The sequence below is a fragment of the Myzus persicae genome, unplaced genomic scaffold, assembly GCF_001856785.1.
Source record: "Myzus persicae strain clone G006 unplaced genomic scaffold, MPER_G0061.0, whole genome shotgun sequence".
Taxonomy (NCBI): Eukaryota; Metazoa; Arthropoda; class Insecta; order Hemiptera; family Aphididae; genus Myzus; species Myzus persicae.
The window spans coordinates 4,917-28,324 of record NW_019101047.1 but is presented as its reverse complement, the minus strand read 5'-3'; the positions used below and the strand labels follow the sequence as shown (position 1 = coordinate 28,324).

The following is a 23,408-nucleotide window of genomic DNA, read 5'->3' as shown; positions in this document are numbered from 1 at the left end:
ATCATAATGTATTTTAGGTATGTTTCATTATTAAGGCAAAGGAGTACAACCACTACAACAACACCCGATGATACATTGATCGAAACAACCACGAAAGACAATGTCGAAGAACCAAGAGAGAATAAAAACACCAAGGTGAGTGATATGACTTTAACAACAGAGTCTAGCATAATTACGACCATCTTATTCAATACTGAACCATTTACCGAGACAATCACAACAACCGTAAACGTTCCCACATTTACTACTGCAAAAAGTAGTGAAACTTCAATATTAAATACTGAAAAAATGAACGATACGTCAAGTACAACCAAAGCCTCAGTTTCAATTGATAAAAAGATCAGTAATACTATAAGTACTACAAAAGCTCCAACATCGACTGTCACTAATGTTATTACATCTATATATGAAGCTGCTACAGAAAGGCAAAGAGTTCGTGTAAAAAATATTCAAAACTTTTTATTGGAGCATAAGAAAACTGAACCAGTTACCCAATCTATCACACACACTACAACTCCATTAACTACTACTTTATCGACAACAATGGAAAATATAGCCATAGTTGAAGAACCAACTCAGAAATCAATACTCAAAGGTCGATTTGGAGGTCCAGTACATTTCAGACCAACTCTAAGAAAGTTAATAGGCATTCCAGAAAACAATGGAACAACAACAGAGAAAGTAATTGAAACAACTACAGAAAAAATAGTTGAAACAACTACAGAGAAAAAAAATCGTTTAAATAAATATATTAACAGATTTATCAGACCAGCTAGTAATTATAGTACAGAAAGTATAAGTACCACAAGTAAAATATTTGTTACATCAACTACTGAAAGCACATCAGAATCAAGTACGAGGCAAATTAATAGATTTAGACAAACTACTAGCAGTGCCACAGATAATCAACTACCATTAACTAGAAAGTTTATTTCTAGATACAGACAAAGAACAACAGAGTTACCAGTAATAAACAATACAGAAGTACAAGAAGTACAAAGGTCACGATTTTTTAGAAGCCGCAGACCAATTTCTTCTACCACAACCACAACAGAAGAAACAATAACAGAACTATTAAATGGTGAAGAAAATGCAGATAATGTTCGTTATGAAACGACAACATACAACACTCCTACTACAATGCATGTCCCAACTACAAACTACGTCGAAGAGACTTCAATAAATGATGAGGAAATTAAAATAACAACAGTCGATAGTTTTGAGCCAATAAAATATAGTACAACTGAAATGACAATACAGCCAATCACTAATAAAATAACGAAGTCTTTCAGAGGATCAGTAAGAGCAAACGATGGATTTCAAGGTAAAATTGATAAACCACGATCTCCGTCACTGGGCAGACAAAATTCAAGATTTTTAAAAGAAGAACAAAAAATATTATTTATTAAAGTTATACCTTCGCCAGATGGCCGATCTCAAAATGAGTTTACATCAAATCCTGTCAAAAATGTAACTAGAAATAGGGGTAGAGTCAGAGCATATGATTCTCTAGAACTTAACACTCTGACCGATGAGTCGACAAATGATGACCGACCAAATGAGCTGTTCAGAGGAAGTGAAACAAAATTCAGACCAACCACTTCTACCACCACTGAATCGACAGAAGAGGTATGAATGAAATTTGCATAACAAGTTAAAACAACTAAAACGAATCGTCGGTCAGGCGCACGAAAGCTACTAATAATATAAACTACCTCATTAATATGAATTACGAATGTGTAAATGTTGTGGTCGCTGGTGAATTGATGACTGCTGCATGATTAAATCTAAACTGGAAAAATTATTTTGGCTTAACAAGAACCATACTGACGATTAAAAATCGGTGGAAATAAGTTGCATGATAAAATAAAGACAGGTACGAATGGTTCGAGCATCCGCTACGCCACTGCATTGCATCCTAAGCTTCCCATCCACTAATAAACATAAATGCTAACATACTCATTTTTTTCTACTGTATTTGACAATAAATTATCATAATATTGGTATTAAGTTTCATAAATATTTTTTTTAAGATTCAAAAAGATAGAATTCGTACACGAATTACAAGACCAGTTCAACGTTCAACGACAACAACTACTACTACCGAAGAATCACCTCCAAGTTCATCTGCAACAGAATCATATTCGTCAAAAGTAAATAGAAGGAGAAAATTTAGGCCCGAATATACAACTACTTCAACTTCAAGCTACGAAGAAGGTATGTTATGAATTTGTAAACAATTTTATTAAAATGTAATCATAAATCTATATATGTTACGGGCAAAGTGGAAAATTCGGGCAATGTATACAATGCCCGACATTGTACACAGTGACCGGGCATTGTATACAATGTCCGAGGTATATTGGGCAATGTAAATTGTGAAGTATTTATACAAATAATCTGCATAATATATTTTGTTAGATGATCCTGATAAACTAATATGAACTTATATTCTCCATCTGATTGTGCTTGCATTTTGATCAAGTCAATTTGACAGCGAGAATTCATTTCAGAAGATATGATTGGTTTTACAAATAACCCTTTTTTAGCTGTACTTCCCTTCTTTTTATACGATTCGCAATTATTTAAGTATAACATTATTACATCTCTATTTATATTTTTGTACTTTTTATTAATCTCGTGTTCCATTCTATTTCTACCTCAATGTCCAATTGACAAATGAACTTCATGTATAATATCGTATAACTGAACATTATGCACATAATATTTTATTGCATTACCTTCAAATACATTTAAAATTTAATTAATTTAAAAAAAATTGTAATACTCTTATATAAATAACCATATAAATGAGTATAATTAAATTAGTATATAATATCATTGATTAGGTAAAATGCAGATTATTTGTATAAATACTTCACAATTAACATTGCCCAATATACTTCGGCTATTGTATACAATGCCCGGTCACTGTATACAATGTCCAGCCATTGTATACATTGTCCGAATTTTCCACGCCCGTAACATATATATATAAATGAAGCCAAAAATGTATGACAATTCATCTATTGAGAACGGCTGGGCCGATTTGGCTCAATTTTTTTTTATTTGTTCGTAATTGCTAGGAGAAGGTTTTTAAGAAAACAATTTTAAACTCTTTTTTTTTAAATTTTTTTTTTAGTATTTTTTTGATGATTTATTTTTTTAGTTCCTGAGTGTTTTTTTGAGTTGAAAAAGCTACAGCGAGCTTTAGCTTATAAAATTGTCCGTATGACATAATTAATAGTTAAAATGTGGCTGTCGGCTGAGTTACGACCGCTCATCGGCATGTATATAATATTCAAAATAGTTAATAAAATTAAAATTAAACATATTATTCGTATAGAGTGTGCACCTAGCGGGGTCCGTAAGCCACTGCAGAGTGCAGATTGGTAGCCTACCTGATAATATACTGCTCACATTATCACATGCGAGTCTCATATAGAATCCATAGGATCAGCTAGAAAATATATAATATTGATATAATAGATCTTTGTTTCGACACGAAACTACGGCAGTTAATTTGTCTACTGACGATAATACATAGCAATGGCCGCAACCGCTATAATTTATAACCTAGGAATACTTGCCGAAATTTTAAACTACAAACTAACATAATATTTTTATTAAGTCAAGAGTTGAATGGTAAACATTGAATAGATCAATTACACAAATTGTGTTATCGATATGCGATAAACGTGTTAACTAAGCAAATTATAATTTTAACTATAGCATCATTTTGCTATAATAATATGTGAATAGAATCATTAAAGTCATTTGTAAATATTATTTTTTTTTTTTGAAAGGATTTTTCAAAATTAGACCTCTAGCTAAGAGGGTAAAAGGGGTTTTTTTATATAGCTATATAATACACGGGCAGCTAGTTACGTATAAATATAGTCAGATAATTTTACCTAATTGAAAAATCTAATTCCTAATTAGCTCAATAATAAATAAAATTGTATTAAAGTTAAATATAATATATTATAATACACCTGATAAGTAATAACTACCATAAATTACATTAATTTTATTTTTGTTACTACCACAAGTTATTGTACCTAAGTGCAATGCCATACCCACAAGTATCCCACGGCGTAATCATACAATTATTATTGTACTAAATCAAATTCTTTACTTTTAAGAGATAACGTGATATAACAATATTAAAGTTTTTACTTATTGTAATATAATTTAATGTTACAAAACACAAAGTGTATAAAACGCTCTCGTTAAATTTAATTTTGATATAAATAATAACAATTAAGTAGGTATTGAAATGAGAATTTAATTTACTAAAAACAAAATATATTTTTACCCTTATTTATCACGTTGTCGGTAGCTTATACTTATTTTTTATCAATATCAAACATAATAAACGGTATATTATAATATTTACGAATAAAACCTATATTATCATTACTAAAACTGCTACATTTTATTTTAAAGAAATAACTACACCGAAAACTCGAAATCCTGAACGAAGATTTAGAAGCCGAACACCATTATTGAAAAATACAATAACTACAAGTACAACACCAGAAACTTTAGACGACAGTGATCGGGAATTCTTCAGTACGTCAGCACAACCATATTTCGACGATTCGAGTCTTTTTGCGAAGACCCGAGATGATCGTAAAATTGGCGGATCAACAGAAGACCTGGCCAATACAGCTGTAGTTGCCATACATACACTCGCTACGGCGCCTCCATCAAATTACGAATTCAGTAAGAATAACTTATCCACACTATATAATATTATTTGTGTCTGTGTGCTATAATAGCAAAGAAATGGGTAAACATGTGACAAATAATTAGAAAATAACAATGAATAGATTGATTTTATTTATATTAACAAGTAAAACGAGTTAGGCTATAGCGGTTATATAGTTACCGTGGATAAAATTGAAAAATGTATTTGCTTGATTTTTACGATTTTTTTCCCTTAGGACCTTCTACGCACAGTCCGCAGCAGAACGTTTTTCGTGAAACCACTCAGAACCACGAATATTACGAGCCACAAGCACCACAACATTCTGTAGACGCGTTCAACGGCGTCCAGCAGGCTCGACTGCCGGTGCAGTCACTGAGACAATCGGCGCAACCTCAACTGCCTCCGCCGCCGCCGCCACCATCCATCAAGCTACCCGCGGCCTCGTTCCAGCCGGCACCTTTCCAGCCTTCTCCGTTCCAGGCGGGTCCCTTCCAGCCGGTCCCGTATCCCGGACTACCGTTCCAGACGAACAACGCGTTCGCGCCAGTCGCGAGACAATCGCCCACGACCGCCCTGCCGCCGGCCACCTCTCGGCAAACGTTCATATTGCGAAGAGGTCCGTCGAGGACCACGCCGCTGGGAACAGCCGCGACGTCCGCGCCGCCGCAGTACCTGAACGACAACACGCAGGAACAGTACGCCGACTATTCGGAACCGGAACAGGCGTCCGACTCTAGCGAACAGCGGGTGGCTCTCAAGGGCAAGGTCCGCATACACGGGGACGGGTACATCGAGTGTCTGGACATGGGCAGTTTCCCGCATCCGTTCTCGTGCCAGAAATTCATATCCTGCGCCAAGACGGAATACGGAGCGCTGTTCGGGTGGGAGTACACGTGCCCCAAGGGACTGTCGTTCGACCAAGTGGGCGGCATTTGCAACTGGTCGTCCGGGCCTGCAGTGTGCAATAACTGATATAACCTGCAGGTGTACGCTTCGCGATAGCACAAACAAAACCGAAAAGCGAAAACAAAAACAGACAAAACAAAATTCCTAGTCTCTTTCTCTCTCTATCTCTGTTCCTCTTTCTCTACATCTACCCCCCCCCCCCCTTATCTCTATCTTCCTTTCAATCTCTATCTCCCGACGTATGATTTTTCGTTACGTTTAAACGCTGAATGTTATTTTCTGCAGGGCCAGTTTTTGATAGAGAATCCAACTCGAATGAAATTACATTAATTTAATCGGACTGTCGATATCAAAATAGTATATATACCTAAGTATTGTAATTTCATTCGATTTGTTTTGTATACATATTTTATAATTACGTATATGTTGTAATAATAATTAAATTTATATTTGTATTTTTATTTAAGAATAAATTGTAATTATAAGATACTTTGTGTTTAAATTTCATAACTTGCTGTCTTACATCCCACGCTTACAATATGTTCACATCACTGGACTATTCTCTATAAATTTATAATTTACTATATACAATATACATAATATTATACAAAGTTACTCATGTATACTACGTCATACAGTAACTTTAAACTTTATAAACACATAACCTAACCAAAGTATAGTTTATAATTGTAAAACGAATCATTGCTTGTTGGTACACATAAATTAAAACGTGAGTCATTAATTATACATTTATAACATACTAACTACTAAGCTCCATCCGCCGCTTAACATCACTCAATATGCATTCCTTTTATAGTTTTATTGTATTACTTTTTTTTATAATACACTCCCGAATGTGATCAGAAAAATTACTATACAATACATTGAAATACAATAATCTAAAATCTAAAAACATCCTTGTACAGTTATGCTACACATCTGGCTTAAGCTCCAAATCCTCCACCTTTTGTGCGCCACTACTACAAAAGACGGAAGCAGTGGATTGGGCAAGACAAATTAATTAGCTAAATATTTACTGTGCACTGAAGGTGGCAATTGTAAGGGCAGAGCCTTTCGTAATATTTTATTTTAATGATGTATAAGAAACTTCGGGCTTGCGCCCAAAATTCAATATATATTATTGTATTTTACAAAGTCGTTAAAACATAATGTTCAATAATAATCAATTTTACACAAAAAAATTAATACAAGGCAAGTAAATACAGCGTAAAAAGCTGGTTAAATTAAATACAAAAGAAAAAAATTAAGTTTAGATATAATATGGTGTGTAAATAAGTATTGTATACTACCTACATAGATATGTTAAAGTATTGTACTGTATGTATGTATATTGATACATTTTTTTTTTTATTATTTGTATAAATGATATAGGGCCAATAATGCCCAATAGTGGCAGTACTGTGCAAACGTTTCCCACTAGGTTTCATGTTTCTAAAAGAAAAAAATAAATACAAGACGTTTTTATTATTTTTCGCTTTACGAAATCACATTTTGTTTTTTAATAATACTTTACTACCAAACATTATATTACCATTATATTACCACAATACGTATAATCTACATAGTTGAAAAACATACAATACATTTATTTCTAATTTTTATGCTTAAATAATAAATACCTCATACCGAAGATATTAAATTAAATAATACTAAATGAGTAATGTCTACCGATTAATCTACAGTCTACATTAAACAGACAAATACGATTAAGTAACTTTTTGCAGGCCAAAAGGTACATTTAAATAAAATATCAAAACCAAAATTGAAAATATAATAATGTTTTCTACGTCTAAACAAATAAATATATTAAATATAGCTATAGTAATTATTGAGAATGTATACCGCGTTTATCCGTGTATATATTGTCAAATGTTATAGTACTGTCTACTTATAATACTATTATAGCATTTCGTGTTCGTATTGTTTGAATTCACGGCTATTATTCACCAAATACGTCAAATCGCTAGTATAATTATTAAAAGTCTACCGTGAACGAAATTATATTTTATTCAGCGTATAATGTGGTTCAATCGATGTTCAATTTCTTAAAAGTGCCACTCATGTCCATATCAATCTTTTTCGGTTGCATTGGTCGTTTCGATAAATCGGCTTTAGGCATATTTCTGTACCATTCGTCGTCTTCCTTTGTCGCTCTCATGATGTCGTCTGAAATAAATCAATCGACGTTATTTAAATAGGACTGCGTGAGTCATTAGGTACTAAAACCGTTTCGATCGCACGTTTTAGAAATCGTGCCGAACGTTGACGAAAATAGTATGATTTAAGTACCTTCGAATTTCTCGATACTGCCCGCGGTACCGCCGTACTCGTCCGGCAACACATCCCTGGGAATGTATTCGTAAAGTGTGTCGTAGGTTTCGTGAATGACAATCTAAAACAAAAAGTTCAAAACGATCAATACAATTGTTATGGTATGCACAAGCCAAACGAGTATTTCGTTCAGTTGGTACACTATTGTTACTTACTCGGTCTTGAATTTTAGACGGCATGAACAGTTTGAAGAAATTCACCAAACGGGACACAAACTTTGGTGGATTCACGTAGTGGACCCCTCTTACTCGCAATGGCGTAGCCTCCTAAAACCGAAAACGCAGAGTTTTACCGTTAGTATGCTATCATGTATACATTTAAAATTAGAGTAAACAATATTGTATACATTTGTTTGTGTTAATACGTGATTTAATACATTAAAAATATAAATGTATAGATTATGTATGCATTAACTTTATATATTTGCATTTTGTAATAATTCTTATAAATGTGCATGAATGTTTTCTTTGAATTAACTATAGGTATGAGTATAGGTATTAGGTAGGCTAGGCTGTTTATATAATTTAACGGTTTTTTAGCCTGCAATTTAGTGATAAACTATATGGATAATATTATGTTCACTATTGGTTTTTATCAATAATTATAGTTTTTCGCAAAATTAATGTTTGTATTTTACGCAGATAGGCGTTAGTTAGTATACATGTTGTACATTTTATGTAACTTACGGCAGAAAAATATTTTTACTTACGTCTATGCATCTCATTAGGTTTTTTGTTAATGTAGGTGTGAAGCTTAATAAATAAGACAGTTGACAATGTTTGAGATCGAGCAAGAACACCAATCCGTAAACGGGTTCTCGACGCATCAAATAATCAATGGTTTTCAATGATCCTTTACACATAGCGATCGCATCGAAGTCTCCGTCGTTGTTTTCAATTGACCGAATAATGTGCACGCGATTTGCTTCCGGTGTCATTTTCGGCAATACTGACATTTTTCTACAAACCAAATATTTTTTTTTTTTTTAATGACGTACTTTTATAGGTATACATGCACTATAGAGCATATTCTCATATTATACAATCGAGGAGTTCAAAATAATTTTATCGTCGACTATATAGGTATCAACAGTCTCATTTACGGATGGTATAATTATTACAAACAGTTGCAGAAGTCATTTTTCTCGATATTCCGCAAATGCGACACCGGCCTTCATAACACTGACTAGACATACAATACTAAAATACTTTTTGAAATTTATTACGCCCATTAATATTATTTATCAAAAAAACATTTAAATTAAGGTCACTTATCTTTAAAAGGAAAAACAAGTTTATTTCTATAGTTGTTTACATCTTTAGTTAAAAATGGAACAAATCTATACTTAACCGGAAATCATTATTTTTAAGAATATTATTAAATACACAAGCGTCAAAAATAGTTGAGTTATACTACATTTATTTTAATAACTAATACAATTTAAATTTTCATCTAATATTATGATGACTGCATTCCGAAATGTAAGATATCTAAATATTCATTTAAAACAAAATTTTTAAAATCAAATTAGATTAACATAACGCATATATATGATTCATCTGATATTTATATTTAATAATCATTATATTTAAACATACGAGAGTAGTATGAATATGGACCAAAATATTAATTTAAAATATTAAAAACATGTTCAACTTTTGTCCAATATTTGTGATATAGTATTCATTGTTGACATTTACAGCAACGAAAAAAATCATGGTTGAAAGGTAGAAGTTACCTAAATAATATCAAATATTAAGAATACGAACTTACCCAACTTTAACTGCCTTTTGAATCCATTCTGCATCACTTGACATGTCGTTGAAAAATTCAGGCATTTCTACACGAATCGTAAAGTATGATTCAAGAACTTTCTTTGTCATTTGCAAATTATTTTTACGGCCAATGAGGAAATGTCTCAACCATACTCGGTCTAAATGAAAAAAATCAACAAACGGGCTTACTTTAAATGCAGGGTTATATTTAAAACTTTATTTAACCACAAGTTACTAGATGCTGTTCCTGGAGTTCCGTTAATAGACGGTAATCTCCACATACGAAAAGCGTCGCTAATTTTTGACATTTTTTCCCACAGCATGCTTATTATATATTTATGCATAATTTTAGTAAATATGGTTTATTTTTGTATTAAAAAAGATACTATCTAAAAAAAACAAATGAACTTGTGGTAAATATTTAAAACATTATGATTACAACTGTTTATAGGTAACTTTATCAAAATTCAGTTACCAATAGGTAACCTGTGAAATATATTATTAAATGTTAAAGACTATGTTATTTATATAAAAAAGTATTTATGTATTAATGCATACTAAATACCATTGGTCTTCAGTTCTACAACTATTATAGCTTATCAATTATAAGTAGGTATTATGTATACAAACAAGCAATTGTATAGATAAAAATAATTAACAACTGGTTGAATATTTTAAATAATGAAAAAGCAATAATTATTAAACTAAAAAAAAGGTTAGGTATTATTATATTTATTATATTTTTTTAATAATGGATTTTTATTAGAGTGCTAAAGCGAAATTGATGATCACCTATAGGTTATAAATAGCTCTACATTTTTCAAAGGGAAACATAAACAATACGTGACATAATGAATTATTTGAAATCTATCAGATTGTCTGTTATTTTGTACGATATAAATAATACGTACTATGGTTTAGTTAAAACAATACAGATACTAATAAATTTAAAATATATAATTATAAAGTATCAATTCAACTTTATTCTTTATTTATAGAGTTTTCGCTTGTCACAATACAACTAACTTTCCAAAATTTGGTATAGGTACACAAATATTATAGACTAATAATTTTTTCTGTAACACAAATATATGAAAATTATTAATACTTAATCTTCGTAGGGAATAAGAAATATTCAAAAAACTTTTGTTTAATTTCATGGAAAAGAGTATACATCATAATATTTTTAATCTAGTAATATTTCTGATAAACAAGATTCGCTGGTTTACAATTATATTACAGTTAAAAATATACCGTATGATGATTTTGAAAACTGTTTGAGTTTATTTTTTTGTGACATTTTCAAGGGCAATTTTATTTCGCTAGGTGTTAATAATAATAATTAAAGGTTTAGTCAGTTAAAGTGCCTATTCGTTTTATTATGAGAAACAAAGTTCAACAAACCTGTTATATTAGGTAAATGAGGTTGTTTGGACAACCATTCAATCAAAGCGTCAATATCTTCTTCAGTTTCTTTAGGGTCTTTGTAGAAGTATAGATTTTTGATAGCTTGTTCCTGTTGTTCATTTGGCGGTGATAGAACCATTTTCGCTTATATAGAGTTGTGTGAAAATAGTAAGCAAACTTTAAAAAAACAATTATTTGAGGTTTGTAAAACAAAATTTTTTTTTTAGTGCGCTCAACCCTGTTAGTATCTCAATGATGCGACGTTCAAAACTATACTACTGATTCAAAATTTTTAGCAGTTGCTGTAACACATCATAAGTTATTTAGTCGGTGCAATATACTAATCGTAAACATACTCTCTTGTTCGTATAAAACGTATGTGTTATAGAACTAGTTTGTTCAGCCTTGGTAAATTTTTCTGGATTTTTTCGTGATATTACCTGTAACAAGTCCAACACAGTTGTTTCCTGAAAACAATTCAGGGTCGTGGCTTTGTGATTCACTTATTTAACAATAAAATGTATATAATGATATAATTTAAATAAATGTTAATTTTGTAAATGAGATTTTTATGACGATTTTTCAAGTTTGTTTCGAACGAAAATACGCGAATAACTCGTTTAAGCTCTAAACTCCAGTTCCATCTTCGGTATCAACAAATCACCTTTTTAAATTAATAGGTGTAGATAATTACTTAAACACTTGCAGCGTATTATAAAAGGAATAAGAAACAAAAATAATATGAAATAGGTAGGTAGGTACATACAATTTACTAGGATAAGCTGGTATTCAAATTGTTTTTTCTAGTTCCCATAGAGGTCATATATTCAAATTTAATAAAAACAATCGTCCTGGCTGCTTCTTGTATTGTTTTTTTAGATTCTCAGACAAAAACTTGTAAACGTAATACAAGATTCTTTGTAAGTGATTGTTAATGGAAATTAAAAAAAAAGTTGAGCGTATATCCACCATTATTTTTAATGCACGTTGAAACTTAGAATTTTGATAAAATTCGTAAAAATCACGAAAATTATCAAATTATATTTAGTTAAAAATTTACAGCGACTTTTCTTTTTGTATCTAAAATTTAAAAATTTAGTACAAGATTTCTTATAAGTTCTATCTTTACAAAAAAAAAATTTCTATCGGAATTTCTACCAAATTCAATTTTTATGAGCCTTTGAAGTTGAAATTTTACAACATTGGATATTTACTCAATTTTCTTATTTTGTTGTAAATTAAAAAATTACTGTAGACATTTGAAATTTACACCAAATGTTTATTTCATCAATTTTTATACTTGATAAAATGTTCAAAATATTTTAACTCGTTTTGCATATATTAACACAAAAAATGCCGTTAATCATTTTGCTGTACCAAAACAGCCCAATTTTACATAGGTATATTTAATATTTTTCCAACATCACCGATGATTTAAGAATAACTTACCGGCTACCAAATATTAATAACAAGTAATAACAATAAAAAATATCTTAAACTAACATACTGTTTCCGCTCAGAATCATTTTTAGTATACTATAATTTGATATCATATTCAATTCAAATTTAATATCATCCATTACAGCAACCTCTCAGTCTCAGACACCTAATGTACAGCAGAATGACATCCACTTACCCTCTTTTTTTGTGTATACATAATAAAACATTCATCCTATTTTTTCCATACGCAAATTATTATTGCCAAAGTAAAAGCTCTAGGATTATGCATTGATAACCAATTTTCTTAAAATGATGCAGCATAAATCGATTAATCATACATTTCAAGTAAGTAATTATCGATATCGATTAAAATTAATATCTCAGTCACATTTATAATATAGGTATCGATGTACCGTATGTAACGCTATGAATAGGTTTGCGGTATTCAATAAACAACGATCTCAGAAGAATCATTTTTTTTTTATAAACTGGCTATTATAAATTGGTTTAGTTATTCCAAAATGTACCAAAATAAATTATAATTTATTACTTTATAATTTTAGATTTTTTTTTAGAATTATATTAACTATAGATATACATAATATATTGATGTACAGTCGTGCAGAATAGAGAATCAGCGGTTGCCTGTCAAAGGATGTGTGTTGAGTAAAAATGTAGAATTAAAGTCGTGTACAAATGTAGGTATTATGACGATTACAGGGTAAGGACCGAGTTTTAAATATGATATTGAATACTCGGCCATCGAATAATTACCGGGTATCTGAAACATCTCCCATTTATTAGATATAAGTTATTTTTTTAAAATTATTTTTGTATCTTTTATTTATTTTTATTTTTTATTCATTAATTTATTTTATTTTTCTAAAGTTCATTTGTTTGAAGTCGATAGCTCGATAGCTCGATAGTCGATAGGTAAAGTTAGCACGAAATCAGATTTTCCGTAGAATGGGTGAAGTTGCTAATTTCGAAACCAGCGTTCCAATTACTTTCAAATAAGTTCCAAAAGATTGGTGAAGGTTTGAAGTAGATACGTAAAAGTGGGGGAGGGGGCTGCTTGAAGTTGCCTCCCCCCAACTGAAAAAATGAGGTTCCAAATTTAGAAAACTAGGTTTGAATTGGTTCCAAAGAAGTTCCAAAATTTTAGTGAAGCTTTGAAATCAAAATTTCAATATGGAGGGGAGGGGCAACTTCACGCAACTTATTTTGCAAGTAAAAATCGTTTTTTTTTCAGTAAGATTCCACTCATCTGTTGTTTTTGTTAATCATCTGGCAATCATCTAGTGACTGGTCTATTCTCTTCCGGTAAATTGAGAGGCAACTATTATAAGACTCGTATCACTTTACCATATACATTAAAAATGTATTAGGTATAATTTATAATATTATAAGTTATATTTGATTCAAATACTCACAGACTGCTGTGTTTTAAATATCATGTGGGTACAAGGAACAACTATAAATTATGGGTACTGGGTATTAGGTATATATACGAGGACCTCGACAAAGGTCTTTGTTTTTATCAAGGCTCTCAAGTTGGTTTACACATCATGATTCATGATCAACTATTTTGAGGATACGACGGTCGTATAAATGTATAAAATACGATTATTACGATCACAACGATTACTTTCCTGCGGTACCGCTTTATACCTATATATGATTAAGAATCCCACAAAACCGGAATAACTGCACGATTGTCGTTCATACTTGAACATATAACTTGAACCCCGACAGATATATAAAACGATAAGGCGAACAATATTAAGTGCAACATATAATATGGGTATTAAATTGTTACTGTTTTAATTTTATTTTTTTGGGGGCGTATATAATTCATCCGATCCGCTACATTAGTGTAATCATACACTATCACACATCGTTTATTAATTCGGCAGATAAATAGCTACAGGTAATCTGTATATACCTATACAGTTTATATTTAGGTACCCGGCGAAAAATCAACTGGTTACCTTCGTCATATTATATTGCTGTTCAAAACATCAGAAGCTATAATATATTTACAATTATAAGCGACACAAAAAGTACTTAATTTGTCAAGAAATAGTATACAAATGATACTAAAAATTTAGATATTTGCAATTATATTGTAATATAATAATATGTAGATCAAACAACATATGGCAACGGGCATGGAAACAAGGTACCTCAAAATTAAACGAAATTAAAAATACCATCCACACACGGCCCTCTCCACCAGACTTCTCGAGGAAAATGGAAACCTCGATCAATAGAACTCGTATAGGACATACATCGATAACACATCAGTATCTGATGAAGAAGGAAGACCCACCAATATGTGCCAGCTGCGATACTCCGCTCTCAATCAAACACATCCAGCCTTTCATACGAAACGGATAGACGAGAAGCAGGCATCTCAAACGTTCTGTCAGAAGCTCTCCGCCCGGACAACATAAAACACATTATAACCTTTATTTTTAAATCCAACCTTATCAATAATATTTAATATGTAACATATATCATGTAAACAATTTAATTTAATTTTAAACTCTTTGTTGCCAATAGCCATAGTTGCCGAGGCTTAATTCAAATAAAAAAAAATAATAATAATAATATGTAGATATGGTATTTTGTATAAAAATTTCCGTTTTAGGCAGGTTTCCTTACAACTGAATAAAAAAGAAAATTCAGTAATATAGAGTTATAATATTCCGCACGATTAAGATTGTATCATTTTCCGGCCAACAGTAAAAAATATCATTGGCTACATATCATAGGCCTAAACTTAAACAAATCTTTGAAGACATTATGAGAGCAAAAACAACGATACGAAACGACAGGTAAACTACGACTATGGTGACAATAATAAGCACTGATATGTAGACAGGCGCGGATCCAAGGGGGGGCAAGGGGCCATGCCCCTCCCCGTAGACTCTCTTGAATTGTATATTATATCTATTTTCGGCAGCCGATAGAATGCATTGTTTCACCGATAGCGTTTCGGCCGTATAAATGTATAAGTGTAAAAATATGTAAAAATATAATAAAAAATAAATAAGTAATATTGTAGTGTAAATAATGAGTGAAAAATTGTATTATAATAATATATAAATATGGTTTTTTTAAGTAAAAAGATATGTATTTTACATATTCACTCACTGATATATCTTTATTTTTATATTTTGTAAGTGTTCTTTCTAAGAGTTCAAAAAAAGTTTTTATATTTTGGAATTTAAATGGTGCATCTAGGCTGTTGATTTTAATGTACGTTTCTGTTTGTACTTCTTTTAATTTTGAAATGACGGAATATATATTGGGGTGAGTGGAATTAAAACTTGAATTAAAATGCGCATGAAATGATTCACATGCATTTGTTGTTAAATACGTTTCAACTGATGCACTGGCCCACATTTCAGGCGGAAGCATAGAATCTTCTCCTATGTATGTTTTCGGGCCGAGTTTACAATCGATTTATTTTACTACCTGAAATTTCCGGGCCGAGTTTACAATCTACCTATTTTTACTACCTAAAATTCTCGGGCCGAGTTTACAACAAAAAAGTTACCTTCGGGCCCAGTTTACATTTGCCCCGAAGCTTATATTAATAATAATAAATAAATATTGTGTATTAGACAATTTTTTATAAAATGGCAATTGTTAACATAGTACCTATACAATATTTACTTTATTTCTTATATTATAAAATTTGGAAAATGAATAAATTATATTTAGATCCCCAATATAATGCGACTGGGGATTTTTTTTCCAATTTACATTTTTTTACTGAAGTGTAATACCACCCCCCCCCCCCGCGCCTGAAATTAACAAGGCTTGACGATTCACGATTGTAGTTTGTATTCAAGTTAATTCACCCACTAATCAAAATGTTAACGTAAATAAATGAAAAAAACTCAAACCATGATATTATATTTTAGTCTGTGTTATCAGAGTATAAAATTAAGGTAATTTATGATCGACGATCCGATCACACTGTTCGTCTGTTTATGATAACGTTCATTGACTTGCAAAATAATATTGGATAATATACCACGGAATTTATCTACATCCTCCCGACTTCCTATTAGTGATTACTGATTACAATTTAGAATTTTTGTGTGTCATGCCTACTCGTTATAATATTATTCAGTAGGTATTCTACGTTTCGAAAACCATTTTAAATTTACAGTTAAACAGTAAACGATATATTTTTTTGATCTCGTCAGTGTTTGTTAAACACCCAAAATGGTCGTCAAAGAAATCATGCATGACTCCCAGTTTCAAGAAGAATTAAACGCAAACGGCATGAAGCTGGTCGTCGTAGACTTCTCTGCTACCTGGTGCGGTCCGTGCAAACGTGTCGCACCTCTGTACGACGAACTCTCAAACAAGTATGACCGTGCAGTGTTCCTTAAAGTGGATGTTGACAAATGCCAGGAAACTGCCGCCAGTCAAGGAGTGTCAGCCATGCCGACTTTCATACTGTATCGCAATAAGGTCAAAGTTGCAAGGATCCAGGGTGCTGATATCGCAGCCGTTGAATCAAAAATCGTACAACTGTATGAAGCAGCATGTGCCGCTTCTGGCGAAGATTGTGGAGTACCGGGTCAGATGGACCTTACCTCATTCATTATGAAAACTCAGTGTGAGGCCCTTAATGATTCAGATGACCATCCGTTGTCGGCTCTTATCGAGAACAGTGGCTATATTGAATCAGATTGTGACCAGCAACTTATTTTATCATTAACTTTCACACAATCTGTCAAAGTGCATTCTATCAAAGTGAGTTGATCATTAATAATAGGCAGTAACCAATAAACTAATATGTAACGCCAGGCTTATCAATTGTATTAAATATATAAGTTGCTTTGCACTTTGATCTATAATGAATATTTATTCTTCTTAATGTCTGAATTTCATTGAACCACGAAAAGAAAATGCTTGAATAAACCAATAAAAAGTACTAAATGTTATTGTATGAAATTAAGTCATTGATAAATCTACAATCCTTTAAAGTTTAAAGTAAACTAAAATTTTATGTAGCTTATACATTTTTTCTTTAATTGTTTTTATATGATTTATTTAAAAATATAAACATGATATTTCTTTTTTATTATTGTTTAGATTAAAGCTCCTAAAGATAATGGACCAAAATCGTTGAAGTTGTTTATTAACCAGCCAAACACCATAGATTTTGATGCTGCAACATGTAATTTAGCCACACAAGAACTTGAATTAAAACCTGAAGAATTAGATGGTAAAATTATCAACTTGAAATATGTTAAATTCCAGAACGTCCATAATCTACAGATATTTGTTGTGAACAATCAAACTGATGAGGAAGTAACAAGAATAGATAGCTTGGATATTATTGGAATGCCTATATCTACAACTAATATGGGTGATTTCAAACGTGTTGCCGGTAAAGTGGGAGAAGCTCATTAAAAGTGATGATATGTGTTCATAAAAAACCATACGGTGTGTGTACTAAATAAACAATCTAAAATAATTAATCATCATTAAACCATTTTTTTATTCTCAAAAATTATAATAAATAATTATAACATTTATACATTTTTTATGTTTAATATAAAACTCATATTTGTAAAAGAAAATGTATTCAAGACCGTTTTACCAAGTAAAATGTATCATCTGGCTTAAAGTTTTTATTTAATATTAGATCTTTTAAATTTAATATTTCATCATATTCTTCCCAAAAACTATCACCTATAATATCTACGTGTAATGGACATATGACATGTTTTTTAGATTTAGATGGTGGTAAATTAACAAGTTTTCTTACTAACACTGTGCCCTTTCTATAAATTGGTAACTCATTATTGTAATTAGTTCCGCATTCTTTAAATAATATTTCATTTTTTTCTGACGACACTGTCCCACTCAATACTTTCTCAGCCTAAAACAAAAATCCAAGATTAGTACTTATTCCATCAAAAAGTGCATCAAGTTCCTGTTTCACTTAGAATCAGTACCTCATTATTTGATAATCCTTTCATTAAAACAAGCCCCCAAAATGCTGTGTTGTACAAGTTATTTATGTGGGTATCTGCTTGTCGCCAACTTAGGTAGTCGCGTAAATTTTGATCAGTTGGATATAAAACAACCCGAGCATCGAAAGATGGTGGATATAAAAGTTTTTTATCTTCAAAACATGTATTCCAATAGTATACATATGATGCAGAAAATATACTGTTAATCGCAGACATAATTTTCGACTGCCGTCTATTGTATAGATCTGTATTTCTCCTAAGAATAAAACTATATTCATCGCTCTGTCCATAAGCTAAAGATACATCTCTGAATTCTTCCATAACTGCTGCAGCAGATCTGTTCATTAATTCCAAAGCTCTTTTATCATTTGGTTTTTCAAATTTGTGTGAGGATGTAAACCTATTAACAATAATTTAAATTTAATAAGTTAAAATTCTCAAATTCTTTTTTGGACAAGAATATTATTCACTTGATACCAAGAACTTGATGGTTTGTTTAGTAACAAAATACATTACTCTAAGATACATTTTAATTACATTTGGAAATTTACATCTTAGAGCAGTGCTGATCAGGGTAATGGGGGGGAGGGTTCTTCCACTGAGCGCAGTTGGTTAAGGTCACCCTTAAATTTTGAAAAAATCATAAGCCAAGAGTATTTTATTTATTAAAAATGTATATTTTAAACTATTTTGACAGGTTTTGATTTGTTGTATAGTAGACTTATTAGTTTTTATGCTATTCTTGTCTTCAGACAAAACCGATTGATTAAAATTAAAAAAACTAAGACATTTTTAAATTATGCTTGCTTTTTTTTAAGAATTTATTGGTAGGATATTATATACTCTTTATAATTTATAATTGATCAAGTTTCAACTTCAATATTTATGAGTAAAATACCCTTATTGATTTATTTTTAAAAATATTTTCTCTTGTTCAGTACTAGTTGAGCCAAGGGGACTTTCATTCAACTAGCCCCAGGTGTTAAATATCCTAGACCTGACACTGCCTGAAAGAAAGATACATACAAGTCAAAAGTTCAGCATAACTTAACTAAATTATAAACTAATAAGATTAGTGCAGTATTTCTGATATAACTCATTGTAGTGAACTAGTAATCTTATTAAATGCCATATATTTTACATAACACTATAGCAGTTATGTATTAGTGTAATACCAATATAAATACCTACTGAAGTAAGCAATTCATATTAAACCACTACTGTTTGACCATTATTGTATCAATACCTATTAAGATTGATAAAAAAACATAATGAAAATGATTAGTAGATTTGTACTACGTTAATAGATGGCATGTATAAATAATGAATAAATCAATTTAAAGTGTAAAACAGACCTATGAAACGAACGACCATCCAATCGTACAACAATCCAACAATTCTGTAAACATCTGTCTTCAACTTCAAATGTTCGCACATATTCGTACTTGCTTTTAGCCATTACTTTTGAGGTACTAAATTTGAGATGAAAAACTCTGTGCCTATAAATAATTGATTTACATAATTACATGTGAAACATGTTAACAATTTTCTTGATTACAGAAACATGAAATTACAAAGTAAAAATTCTTGTGATATAAGAATATGAATGATAATGAATCTTATAAGAACTATTAATGAAATTTTTATACGACTGGTGTGAATCAGTCAAGTGTACTATTCAATGTATTTATCATATAGTTAATTTCAAATAGATTCAGTTACAACTTTCGTTGTTAATTTTTTTTCTTTCAATTCCGTAAGAACACACTTACGGACCATCTACTACATATCACGCCAAGGCGACCTACGACGTAAATAAGCACGATACAATAATATAAATAAATACTTACCAGTCGCGTAGACTTATCAATTTTTTTGTATATAATAACATGCAAACGAATTAATTTATAAACGTGTACAACTCAAAACAAAAACCAAAAAAGCGTGGTAAAAAATAACTATAGTAACTACATAAATGGTGATAACGTACAATGATAAGATGATAACAAAAGATAAATATTATTACAGTTTAGTACTCACTACTCAAGTAGGTTCTGTGGTGGGTACTATACCTTAGAATCAAAGACTTAGATCGCGGTCTTAGAAGACATGGTCCAGACCGTGCCTTAGATCATAAGCAGTATCTATCTAGTATAGGACCGCAGTACTATGCCTTGTGTCCCTGCAGTCCAGCACTTCAGCGAGAGAACAAAGTGCGACTCGAAAAATACTTCAGGGTAAACCCTCGGGTTCTCCTGTTCTCCCTACACTTCACCATGACCCCACCATAATGGAACCTGTCTCGATAGCAGGGTGTCTCGTGGGGATGCGCAGAATAGGCGTGTTCTCTCACCCGATAGAGTATATAATATTATAGTCGTGTACGCGGCACTTTTGTAATTAAGAGCCATGTCAGAGCGCCACTCGTTTTTCCGCTCTTGACCTGCGCACAATTTTGTTCAGCAGAACTAATCCTGTATTGTTACTTGTAATATTAGAGTGAATTCGTCTGTTAAACTTTAAACTATGAACGTTATCTGTGTTCCTACGTTAGTATTTTACGATATTTTAATTTTTATGCTTTGTATAAGCATTTTTAAATCGTAACAATTTACACGCTCATAACTAGCATAATAATTAATAATATCTACATCATAAAATGGTCAACGTAGGAACACAGATAATGTTCTTGACTTAAAGACTTATTATAGATGAATTCATTCCTATATTAAAAGTAATAACACAAGGTAGGTTTTTCTATGCGTACCTACATTTGCGATGTTGCGCATGGGTCAGAGAGAGAGAAAACAAAAAAACAACCTCTTAAGAGGACGTGATACCTGCATGTGTTGTCTCTGTCTTACAAGTGCGTAACATTGTAAATTTTACGTTCAGCTGAACACGTGTAGCTCCGTTAGTTTAAAAATTAGTGCGAATTGACCTCTTATAAAATCTAAAGGTAAGAATATTATCTAGGCAAATTCATAGGTTTTTTATTATATTTTAATTTTAACTCGAGTTATGAGTATTTTAAAATTGTTTATACATCTTAAAATGGCTGCATCAGAATTGCGTGACAAAAAAATGAGCAGTTTTGGTCAATAACCGAATTGCGTGCGCAGTTTTTATATGACAGGGTGAAGTTGCGTGCGACAGTGCGAGTATTTTTTATTTTTTTGGGACACGTCCGAATTGCGCGCGTTAAAGTTTGAGTAGACGACCGGTTTTTTAATCAGTTTAAATGGTAGTCGACCTTTACATATCGTGCTGTAAAAGTACTAATATAAATATAACTAATGGCAGTGGTCGGGAGTAGCGCGCTAATTGTAGCGACGCTACTTTAGCTGTAGCGATTAACATAGGGTCGCTACAGTATATACAATGTAGCGAAATACTATAGCGCTCTAGAAATTTACGGTTAGTGTAGTGAAAATGTTCATTATTCTATCCTTAGATCATATTATACACTAATACACTGGATAGAGCTGTAGCATATATCACGCGTAGTCCGTGTTTGAAGCAGACCTGTTCATGCCCGAAGTACTTATTGCGCATGCGTGAGAAATGAAATAGATCGCGCGGGACGGGGAAGAAACAATAATGTGTTATAGAAATAAGGACGATTACCAATGAATGCTTAGATCATAAACTGTGCTCATGCGCAGTGATGACTTCGGGCACGAACAGCTATGCTTCAAGATTTTAAACCATAGCTCTGTCCAGTGTATAAGATTAAGCACAAATGGCCTATCCCACGATTTAAGATATTTATATATATACAATTCTTATCAAACAACAGTTGACGACACTTCTAGTCGTTACTCGTTAATCGTTACTCGTTGCGCAACCTGTATATCTATTATCTTTGATTATGGTCTTAGAAAATCTTCTGAGGCCGTGTCTTTCATCGTGCCTAGTACAACTACATACCTTCTGAGTTCTGTTCTGACCCTCTCAATGTCTCAATTCCCACTTATTGATACTCTAGACTTATAAAAAAAAAACACTTTACAAAGCCTCTCCAATGTTAAGAGAATCATAGGATCAAAGCAACTTTTGTTTTTACTTAATTGAATAGTTTAATATTATATATTTCAAATTAAAAGTTTTAAGTTGAATAAACACTTCAAATTCGCAAATACCTTATAGGTATTTTTATTAGAATATTTTGTTCTCTAACTTGTTTCTAATTCAGTTAACATGACAATAATATATTAATAAGTCAGTCAATCGTTTTTGATGCAAATTTGATCATTTTTAACCATATTTCTTGCAGATGGCTGATAAGTAGTAATATACAATTAAGGTTGAGTCTAACTGTTGTGTAGTAAATATTTGATTATTATTTGTCACACATTTGAATAAAATTATAGAAACACCGAGGACAAGTTTCATTGTTCAAATGGACTGTGTATTGAATTGTTGCGGGTTTGTGATGGTCATAAGGATTGTTCAGATGGTTCAGACGAGACAAAAGCTTTATGTGCTCTATTGCCTCTTCACGATTATGGAACAAATATGACCATAGGTAGTAGGTACCAAATAATAGTTATATGACAATTAATTATTAATATTATTTATATGTTTGTGTGATAACTAATATATTTTAGAGTTATGCGTTGTTACTCATTTTAATCTAAATATGGAGCTTTTAATATTGTTTTAGGTTGTGGTAGAGCATATGTTGAAAAAAACGTATTGTTTCCCAATGTCAAAAAAAATAATGTAGGAACGGCACCTTGGTATGTTGCAATATATAAATTAATGGACTCCAATTATGAATTGATATGTGGAGGATCAATTATT

General features: G+C 31.5%; 4 protein-coding genes and 1 long non-coding RNA gene across 7 annotated transcripts in view; 3 read left to right on the top strand and 2 right to left on the bottom strand.

The window, feature by feature from the left end:
- LOC111027521 (flocculation protein FLO11-like) overlaps nt 1-5,934 on the top strand; it is a 41,374-nt gene extending 35,440 nt beyond the window's left edge. Inside the window, exons 15-18 of the mRNA XM_022305921.1 lie at nt 18-1,629; nt 2,034-2,217; nt 4,450-4,728; nt 4,950-5,934. Of these exons, the coding sequence (XP_022161613.1) occupies nt 18-1,629; nt 2,034-2,217; nt 4,450-4,728; nt 4,950-5,686 (2,812 nt within the window). The 3' untranslated portion in view covers nt 5,687-5,934. The remainder of the gene's footprint in view (nt 1-17; nt 1,630-2,033; nt 2,218-4,449; nt 4,729-4,949) is intronic.
- Nucleotides 5,935-6,970: 1,036 nt separating this feature from the next.
- On the bottom strand, nt 6,971-11,903 carry LOC111027522 (alpha-tocopherol transfer protein-like). The gene is made up of 6 exons (XM_022305923.1): nt 11,152-11,903; nt 9,746-9,905; nt 8,682-8,931; nt 8,128-8,238; nt 7,931-8,033; nt 6,971-7,807 (listed from the first exon to the last, which is right to left on the bottom strand). Exons 1-6 carry the CDS (start codon nt 11,291-11,293, stop codon nt 7,668-7,670), a joined length of 906 nt encoding a protein of 301 aa, XP_022161615.1. The 5' UTR covers nt 11,294-11,903; the 3' UTR covers nt 6,971-7,667.
- A 4,723-nt stretch (nt 11,904-16,626) lies between these two features.
- LOC111027514 (thioredoxin-like protein 1) lies at nt 16,627-18,161 on the top strand. The gene is made up of 2 exons (XM_022305908.1): nt 16,627-17,373; nt 17,716-18,161. The coding sequence occupies exons 1-2, from the start codon at nt 16,837-16,839 to the stop codon at nt 18,034-18,036; spliced, it is 858 nt and encodes a 285-aa protein (XP_022161600.1). The 5' UTR covers nt 16,627-16,836; the 3' UTR covers nt 18,037-18,161.
- Nucleotides 18,105-20,799, bottom strand: LOC111027513 (probable tRNA(His) guanylyltransferase). 2 transcript variants are annotated; one of them, XM_022305907.1, is made up of 4 exons: nt 20,675-20,799; nt 19,958-20,101; nt 18,585-19,002; nt 18,105-18,508 (listed from the first exon to the last, which is right to left on the bottom strand). In XM_022305907.1, exons 2-4 carry the CDS (start codon nt 20,059-20,061, stop codon nt 18,212-18,214), a joined length of 819 nt encoding a protein of 272 aa, XP_022161599.1. In that variant the 5' UTR covers nt 20,062-20,101; nt 20,675-20,799; the 3' UTR covers nt 18,105-18,211. The 2 variants fall into 2 exon arrangements, with proteins under 2 accessions (XP_022161599.1, XP_022161598.1); XM_022305906.1 differs by lacking the exon at nt 20,675-20,799 and adding an exon at nt 20,453-20,538.
- Nucleotides 20,800-22,381: 1,582 nt separating this feature from the next.
- On the top strand, nt 22,382-23,371 carry LOC111027509. 2 transcript variants are annotated; one of them, XR_002603791.1, is made up of 2 exons: nt 22,382-23,133; nt 23,269-23,371. It is a non-coding gene; the product is annotated as an uncharacterized LOC111027509 (long non-coding RNA). The 2 variants fall into 2 exon arrangements; XR_002603790.1 differs by having other exon boundaries at nt 22,406-23,130.
- Nucleotides 23,372-23,408: the final 37 nt, after the last annotated feature.

Bases quoted from the DNA above. Each gene is read 5' to 3' on its own strand.
- LOC111027522 (XM_022305923.1), bottom strand. From the start codon at position 11,293: ATGGTTCTATCACCGCCAAATGAACAACAGGAACAAGCTATCAAAAAT. The intron at 8,932-9,745 runs GTAAGTTCGTAT...TTTGGTTTGTAG, and splicing joins CAAAAGGCAGTTAAAGTTGG to AAAAATGTCAGTATTGCCGA. The intron at 8,034-8,127 runs GTAAGTAACAAT...TTTTTGTTTTAG, and splicing joins CGTCTAAAATTCAAGACCGA to ATTGTCATTCACGAAACCTA.
- LOC111027514 (XM_022305908.1), top strand. From the start codon at position 16,837: ATGGTCGTCAAAGAAATCATGCATGACTCCCAGTTTCAAGAAGAATTA. The intron at 17,374-17,715 runs GTGAGTTGATCA...ATTATTGTTTAG, and splicing joins TCAAAGTGCATTCTATCAAA to ATTAAAGCTCCTAAAGATAA.
- LOC111027513 (XM_022305906.1), bottom strand. From the start codon at position 20,493: ATGTTATTATATACAAAAAAATTGATAAGTCTACGCGACTG. The intron at 20,102-20,452 runs GTAAGTATTTAT...AATTATTTATAG, and splicing joins TTGATAAGTCTACGCGACTG to GCACAGAGTTTTTCATCTCA. The intron at 18,509-18,584 runs GTACTGATTCTA...TTTTTGTTTTAG, and splicing joins AAGGATTATCAAATAATGAG to GCTGAGAAAGTATTGAGTGG.